This window comes from Nestor notabilis, unplaced genomic scaffold, assembly GCF_000696875.1.
Source record: "Nestor notabilis isolate BGI_N333 unplaced genomic scaffold, ASM69687v1 scaffold5434, whole genome shotgun sequence".
Classification (NCBI taxonomy): Eukaryota; Metazoa; Chordata; class Aves; order Psittaciformes; family Psittacidae; genus Nestor; species Nestor notabilis.
Window position 1 is genome coordinate 8,764 of NW_009925937.1, and position 8,522 is coordinate 17,285.

The 8,522-nt window shown below is 40.9% G+C and overlaps 1 protein-coding gene across 1 annotated transcript in view; it reads left to right on the top strand.

Moving 5' to 3' along the window:
* Window positions 1-8,122, top strand: part of SOAT1 (sterol O-acyltransferase 1) — a 14,837-nt gene extending 6,715 nt beyond the window's left edge. The window contains exons 5-14 of the mRNA XM_010013277.1: window positions 336-618; window positions 1,514-1,592; window positions 2,256-2,337; window positions 3,049-3,094; window positions 4,194-4,323; window positions 4,707-4,804; window positions 5,287-5,385; window positions 5,802-5,937; window positions 6,767-6,912; window positions 7,761-8,122. Of these exons, the coding sequence (XP_010011579.1) occupies window positions 336-618; window positions 1,514-1,592; window positions 2,256-2,337; window positions 3,049-3,094; window positions 4,194-4,323; window positions 4,707-4,804; window positions 5,287-5,385; window positions 5,802-5,937; window positions 6,767-6,912; window positions 7,761-7,817 (1,156 nt within the window). The 3' untranslated portion in view covers window positions 7,818-8,122. The remainder of the gene's footprint in view (window positions 1-335; window positions 619-1,513; window positions 1,593-2,255; window positions 2,338-3,048; window positions 3,095-4,193; window positions 4,324-4,706; window positions 4,805-5,286; window positions 5,386-5,801; window positions 5,938-6,766; window positions 6,913-7,760) is intronic.
* Window positions 8,123-8,522: the final 400 nt, after the last annotated feature.

Sequence of the window (8,522 nt, forward strand, 5' to 3'; positions counted from 1 at the left end):
TGCTTGTTAGTGATGAGCTTGAGCATACTTCTAAAGTACGTGCTGATCTTAAAGATGTGCTTAAACCCTGTGGGATTTGAAGGTAAGCTGTGCATAACAGCACTGTTGGCACGAGTCCTTCGTCTTTTACTTTCTGATGTGCTTGTGGTTGGTCACTTAAATCTGCCACAGACAGCCCTCTGTTTTTGAGCTGAAAATCCTCAGTTGCTTCTTTCTACACTGTGAAACAATGATCATCTGGAAGCTTTGCATTTTGTAGCCTCTTAGTGGAGTAGAAGTATTTCTAATGAAACAGTGGACACACCAAATATTGTCTCTTTCCTTGTGCCTTCTAGGCTGGTCCTAGGATTTGACCTGTTGGTCTTTGTTTTTGGAAAGTTCCCAGTTGTCTTCTGTACTTGGCTGAGCATGTTCTGTGCCACAGTTATTGTTCCATACAACCTTTTTGTGTGGTGGGCCCAAGGCTATTGCAGTTCCTCTCGTCAGGCAGTCCGCTCTCTCTGCTATGGAATGTTGTTCACACTGTTCCAAACAGCTGGGCTCGGATTGGGACCAACCTATATTGCTGTATCATATGCCCTGCCTCCAGCTTCCCGTTTCATTGTAATACTGGAACAGGTAAGTCCCTACCCAGTATCTTTGGATATATTGAATCTTGTTTTCAGAATGGAAAGTGTCCTTTTTCCGAAGGAGTCTAGTGTTGCTTTTAGTCATTAAATTAAGCCAGGGCTGTGGATGGAGTTTGTCTTTGATTTGAAAACAGACATACATGCAGCAAGTCTAATGAGAAAAAGTAGATAGTAAACTTAATTTTGACCTGGAAACCTGGTTTGGTTGGTTTTGATTTTTTTTTTTTTTTTTTTTAACCTTATATTTCAGATTTTGTTGTGAGTTTTTGCTGAACATACTTTAAGGTTGAAATTCCATTGATTTCTAGTTGACTTGTGGATTTCTAACTGCTTAAGTCTAACTTTAAGAGACTTATGCCGTATTTCACAAGGAAGCTATGATATTCCTCTTAAGAAAAACCTAAGAAAAGCAGAAGTACGTAGTCAGCAAGTGGTTCCTGTTTCCCTTTCTGTTCCCAAGAAGCAACTGTCTTTGTCCTGTAGTCAGAACATTATTGGAAGTGGAATTTTCTTATTTGGGGGAAGTGGGAGGAAGCGTGCAAGAGTGTGGAGGACTGGTCAGACCATTGGGTTACAACAGGGATGGTCAGAGGTGAGTATAGGTTTGAAGAATTAACCTTCCCTTTGGTCCTTCAGTGTTAAATAAAAAACCCTGTTTGGCAGCTGTGGACTATTTATGTGGGGTGCCACATTATTCCAATATGGTGGTAATTGCTGTAGAACACATCTAACTTCAAGGACCTGGTTTCAAGACTTTCTTTGTAAAAGGGGTAAATTGGAGAGAAACAAAGGTGTTGAAGATGTTGCTTTAAATGCTTGATCCAGTCTTTATTGAGAAGTTGGGAAAGTGAGAGTATTAAACTGATGTGCTCTCGGTCTTGCAGGTTCGTCTTGTTATGAAGGCTCATTCATTCATCCGGGAAAATGTACCCAGAGTCCTGTCCTCTGTAAAGGACAAGTCCAGTGAGTAACTTGCCATACTTCTTTTGATAGCAGTGCATAGCCAGCTGTTGTTTCCCCTCCATTGCTCTGTGCTCCCCTTCTGAATTGGAGAGGTAGAATTTAGATAGGTGACTTTGGATGGAGATGTCACGAGGCTCTAAGCTGGCCTTCTGCATCATAAGTTTCATTTGATATTAGGCAGTGAGCTAGACTGTTGTTCAGGTCTAAGTCATCTTTGCATCTTAAGTCTTTCTTCAACATGATTTCTTATTTCTGCTTTTAGGAGCAAAAGGTATTTAGAGACTGCCTGCACACCTCCAGTGCAGTGCTCTAGTTGAAATGACAGCAGTTGTGGAGGCGCAGAAGCTCTTTCAGTAAGAGCAGAACATGAACGCACATGTTGATACAGGCCTTAAAGCTTCATCTTCCAGGAAAATAAATGTGATACCAAAGTGTTAGCACTGCACTACTGTTAGTCACCCTCACTTGTAAACTGTGCTTCATAGCAATTCTATCTGACAGGTTGTCTTACTTTGATTTATTTTCTGCAAATCCCTTACCTTTAGTTCCAGACGGAAGTTTTTTGATGTGGTAAAGGTTCTATGTTGTGAAAGAGTACTGGGAAACTGAAGCATGAGTAAGCAAAAAGATTGCAAAGTTTTGGTTTTTATTTCCCACTTCCAGGCACAGTACCTATTCCCAGAATTTCTCAGTACCTGTACTTCCTCTTTGCTCCCACCCTCATCTACAGAGACAACTATCCCAGGTAATGTAACCAACACCAACAAAACATCAAAGTAGTCTAAAACCTGAAGCCAACATTAAGCATTCCTGGATGTGATGGATTCAATTTATGTGTTAGAGCTTTCATAAACATGTGGTTAAGACAGGAACCTGGCAAGGGCAGGACTTGGTCATGAACACTCACTCTAACCCTTATAGTATTTTGACTTTACAGTTCTGGTTTTATTTCTTTGGGAAGTGCACTTGAAGTGAAACAAATTAAGAGTGTGCTACTGAGTATCTGATGATGCACAGTTCCTGCAGTAGGCTTGTGTGTTGTTTTATGTTGGTGCTAATAAGCAGCTCTGCCTCTTGAGTTTGAGGAGGTAGGCTGAAGCCTTTAAAACTGGGAACTCCCAAACTCTTCTGTGCTTTGCTGGATTGCACATTGACAATTGTCAAGTCAGCAGTCCTTAACGTGACTGTTGGCCAGCTTACCACCTCCTACGTAATTGCATAATGCTGCCCTCCAGATACTTTTCCATTTATGGAATTGCTGTAGTTGTCCTGCTGTAGTTGAAAGTGGGGAACCAGCAATTTTTTGCAGGCGTCTCTTGGATGTCAGGAGATAAGAACTCTGGAATTCTCAAGCCCCGTTTTTTCTCAGAGTATAGATCAGTAAAATCAGTAACTAAAGGGAAGTCTTTCATGCTTTGAGCTGCTATTTAGGTACGATATGTGTTCTTTTTCCTAGGAATCCCACAATAAGATGGGGCTATGTAGCTACCAAATTTGCACAGGTGAGTAGTGCAGCTTTCTGAAGAAAGCACTTTTGGAGGTTATCTAAACTGTGTTGCTGAGCAGTTCTCCCTTTGGCATGAAATAATTGTTTACTTGGTGGGGGCTTACCAGAATAGAATACTTTTAAATGACTAAAAAAAGAAACACTGATCAGGATGAGCTAATGGTTATGTCAAGGGGGAAAAAAATAGTAATTGATTTAAACAAGCCTTTAGAGTCCATTCCATACAAACAAAAGCTGCAGGTACGTGGGGAGAGCAGTATCCATGCTCTGGCCCTCTTTCTTACTTATTACACTAATACTGTATTGTAATGCACTTGCACAGCTACCTGTCAGGAGATATTTGGACCAATTTTGAAATAATGAGGCCTGAGGTCCAAATCTTTGGTGCTTATTTGACCTGACCTTCACATTTCTGGATGTGAGCTTCAATAGCTTCTTGTGGATGTGTTTCCAAGTACTGGCTTTCTGTGATTGAAATATTTACTTTCACACAATGTGTTCATGGTTTAAAAAGCAAAACAAAAGGCATGAAAAGGCCTTTGGCTGCTTGCTTTTTGACAGAAGAGGGTGGCAAAGCACACACCTGGCTTGCAGAAGTCAGAGCACTTAAAGCAGTGACTTGCGTTTTGACCCTAATCCAAAACACGGGTTCATTAGCCAGAGAAGACCTGAGGTGATTTGGCCTGTAAACATCCCCATTGGGATAAAAGAAAAGTAAGCTTTAATATTTGAAAAATGCTTACTGTAGTTAAATCTGTTTTTTCTGCCCTTGTCTAGGGCCTAGATCAAGGGTACGTACTTTGGCCTTGGCACAAATCTTCTGTGTCATAACTTCTGAATTGATAAGACTGGGAAAAACTTAGAGCTGCTGTAGTAGTAAAGACAAGTTGATTCTGCTCCTGGCTTTCAATGTGCTACAGAGATGGTTGTGGCTTACTTTCTGGCTGGGCCCTTAGGGAATTTTATTGGCAGCAATGTAAAATAAATTATTTTCACTTGTTTTGGCAGATGCTGTTCCTGTCCCAGAGTTGTCAAGTGGAGATGTGTTAACTGTGCATTTCTCTTATGGAATCAAATTTTCTTTTTTGTTCCAGGTGCTTGGTTCACTTTTTTATGCCTACTACATCTTCGTGAGGCTCTGCATTCCTCAGTTTCGCAACAGTAGTCAAGAAACCTTCAATCTTCGAGGGCTGGTCCTCTGCATCTTCAACTCCATTCTACCAGGTACAACCTAGATTCATGAGTGACTATTATCTTTATGGAAGAGGGAGAAGGGAGGGGAACTGCTTTATATGAAATGCATTCATGACAGGCAAAGATCAGCAGAAGAGGTCTTGTGGGCAGACTTAAGACAGTGTTATGGTGTTAACCTTTAGAATCAGCAGCACAAAAAAAAACCCCAAAAACGGGTTTAAATTTAACTGTCTTCAAAGTCAAATTCTAGGCTCTGTGGAACCCCTAGCTATAATGCTTTTACTTTTTTGTATAGGTAGTACAAAGCTCATCTGTGTCAGTGCCTATAGGAACAGTCTTGACTGTATTACATACTCTTGCTTATGGCTGGGGGAAAACACTACAAAACGAGTCTGAATCTACCTTGTTTCTAGGTGTACTGATTCTCTTCCTGGTTTTCTTTGCGTTCCTTCACTGTTGGCTCAATGCGTTTGCCGAGATGCTGCGCTTTGCAGATAGGATGTTTTACAAGGTAAGAAGAGGAGTCAGTTTATAAAGCTTCTAAAATTCCTTTTCCTAATGAAAAGGAAGGATGAGGAAATTGAGTATTGTTTTACCAAACAAGGCATCCACAGGGTTTTGCTTGTTTTATGCTGCTAGGACTTAGATTTGTTGCTGTGCTGTAAAACCAGTCTGATTTCTACTTGGCAGTCTAAATTGTTTTTAAAGAAACATACTCTGTGGGCAAACAGAACCAGCCAGTGGTCCTACCCAATAGCTCTGTTCACACTCTTTATTATTTGTCATCTCAGCCACTGCAATTTGTGATGAAACCAAACTTTGACATACAGAACGGAACGTTGAAAGTGTAATGGAAAGCGTTTTTTCATGGCACATCTTGTTACATTAGCTTGGTACTATTCTGATCAATATTTTCCAACTTGGTATCCTAGAAAATACCTGTAGAATGTTTTATGTTTAATGACATTTATAGTCTTTCAACTGTGCTTTCAGGACTGGTGGAATTCCACTTCCTATGCAAACTACTACCGAACCTGGAATGTGGTAGTACATGACTGGCTCTATTACTATGCCTATAGGGACTTCCTTTGGGTGAGTAAAAGAAAATGTGTTCTTTTGTTTTGTTAATTAAACATTTAATTGCTGTGGAAGACAGTACATTTGTCAAGATGCAGTATCACTGTCTACTGAGAAGCAAAAACATACCTTGCCTTGGTTGTTGCGGGTAGCCACTGTGCTTTTTAGAAATCCATTGCTCATTTCCAAGTCTTTAATGTCTGCAAAATGTGGGTCTGAGATGTAGGAATGTGAGGATCGACTTGACAGTCTGAACTGATGTTGCACTGTTTCGATGAGCTATGGTAGATATTTCATGAGTGGGCTCAACCTGAGTACTTCTGCAGGAGATCAGAAATATGCCCTAAGAAAAACACCTAAAATCCACAGTGCTCTTTAAAGCACTTAGCATTTCATGTATGTATAATATTTGGTATTCTTTTCTCTTCCAGTTTTTTGGTAAGAAGTTCAAAGCAGCAGCTATGCTATCTGTCTTCACAGTATCAGCTGCTGTGCACGAATATGTTCTGATCATCTGCCTTGGCTTCTTCTATCCCGTTCTCTTTTGCCTGTTTATGTGTTTTGGAAGTAAGTTCCAAGGAGTATGTGAGTCGGTTTTGGGGTTTGGGGTTTACTTTTTTTTTTTTGCTTTTTTTTTTTTTTTTTTTTTAAACAAGCACGCCTTGCTCTTCTGATAATGATGCTAGTTATTCTTTAGACACGAACACATAGAACTGTTTCATGTCCCAAGAGTTGCAATTTTGAGTCCAAACTTTGTGAAGGAATTTTTGCAGCAAGGTAGCTCAGTAGATACACTTAGACACACACTCTGGGTTTGCAAGCTTAGGACTTAAATGAGCAATGTGTTGATGGAGAGGAAGAGCACTATATATGAAACTGCTGTTCATGTGACACTACATGTTTTAATAGCGCTGTTTCCTCTTTGCCACATCTTAGTTGAATTGTCAGCAGAAAATCTCCCTCTTTAAAGTCATAGTGTAAGATAAGTATTACTTTGCTACTACACTGAGGAAGAGAGTCCATTTAGAAATTAGAGCTCTTGCATTTCATTTTGGGTTTTGAGTTAGAATGAGTTAGAAGTGGCTTAGAGTTTGAGAGCCCTCTGCCAGCATGTCTTGGTTACCAGCATAATACAAATAATATTGACCCCTAGAGGCATACAGCTGGGCCAGCTTGCTGGCAAACTTACTGGGAGTTAATGGCAAATCAGCTCATAGTATTTGCTGTACTGCCGAGCATAATCAGATTTTCTTGCGCTATACTGACCTCATGGAGCAGCCTTGTTGCTCCAGAGATGAAGTGAAGGGAGGTAAAGATCCAAGAAAATCAATTGATCTTTGATTCTTTAATCCTTAGTTTGTTTCTGAACGGTACTTCTCATCTCATCTATTCCCAGTGGTATTCAACTTCATCCTTAATGACCGTCGGAAAGGCCCCATCTGGAACGTGATCATGTGGACTTCTCTCTTCCTGGGCCAAGGTGTCATCATTTGCCTCTATAGCCAGGAGTGGTATGCTCGCCAGTACTGCCCTGTGGAAAATGTGAGTGACTGATCTTTCCCATGGGATAACTGACCACACAAGTGGCTTGTTCTTTCTTGCTGTGGGGACAGAGCAGAAGTCAAATGGCACAAGTCTTTCTGGCAGTGTTGTATCAAATCATTTAGTTATTTGGTCTGGAAACTGCCTAACAAAAGTACTTTCATTAGTGCTGTTTCTATGCTGATACTATTTCACTACTTGAAATTGAGGGTGTGTCTTCCTCCATTTCATTTCTGAAGACATAAGCCAGTACTTGAGAGTATGCTAGGCAGTTCAGGCTGTGTGAATGGAACTGCAGCATGTGTCTGGTGAGGGCATCAGAAACCTTTCTAGGAGGCCCACAAAAAATGGAGCTTATTATGTCTCTCCCAGGCTAGAGTGGGTGACAGTGAGAATTGGTTGCCTATACATGGTCAATTTGGGGTTTAGCTGTTGTTACTTTTCTCTGACTTACAACTTGTTTTCCTGGTACCAGATTCTGTTCTATGTAAAACTTCTTGCTGTTCTAGTTGATGGCAGTTTTAACCCAAGGTATCCAGGCAGTCTCTATTTTAAGTTTGTTTCTCCTCAATTAAGAGTTTACCATCATAAATAACTGGCTTTTTGACACAATATACTACTAGATGCAGCATTTACCTGATGTATCAGGACTGGGGGTAAGGTGGGTGGCAGGCAAACAACTTGTGGCTGTAGCTATGCTTCCATTCACTGTTTAGTGAGGATAATAAGGTTGCAGGGTATAGAAATGCAATTTGACCTTTCCCATTGGGAAAATCTGACTTCAGTGGACCACACACAACTGGTGCTGTTGGCCTGTGACTAACTAACTGCTTCTCCATGTTTTGCAGCCCACATTCCTGGACTACCTAAAACCACGCTCATGGTCATGTCATATGAAGATGTAAAAATGGTGTGTTCTGGCCGTGTCATCACAGAGTATCAGAGTTGTCCTCCAAGTATTTGGACCAATGACCTAACTCACTACGGATTTTTCTAAGGGAAGTTGTGCCTCCTGATTATTGGGGAGAAACTGTAATTTTTTTAAATGTTACTGAGACAAACCAGTTGACCTGGTTTGCAGCAGGCTTTAGGCAGCATCTACTATGTGCTGTCTCACTTTGAGCCATTTCATGCCAGTAAAAATTGAGCTGAAGGGTGTCTACTGGAATCCTACTCATCCAGTGGTGCCCCCCCATTGCTGCTCTTCTGGACAACAGATAGGCTAGTAGATTTGCTAGTAGCTCATTGCTGGCATCCGTCCACCTACATTAGCCATCCCTTTGCAATTTTTTTTCTCCCTTTTGGTAACAGGATGTCGACAAAACTTGTATTTTTCATCATCCTGTCTGCTGCTATGATGTGCACAAGTGGCAGAGCAACAGTATATTTGCCTCCTTGCTCTGAAGATAGCCAAAGTATTCCTGGATGGCTTTGAACTGCATTCTGTGTATGTTAGCTGCCTACAGATTTAAAATGGGCAGAGGAAGAGGGAATTGTAGTTCACTTGTGGCTGCGTTGGAGAACTAGGTTCAGAAGCAGGGCATAGTGTGTGCAGTCTTTATATGACTCTTTATGCTGAAAATTTCTGTTTTCTCTGTATTCATTTAGTT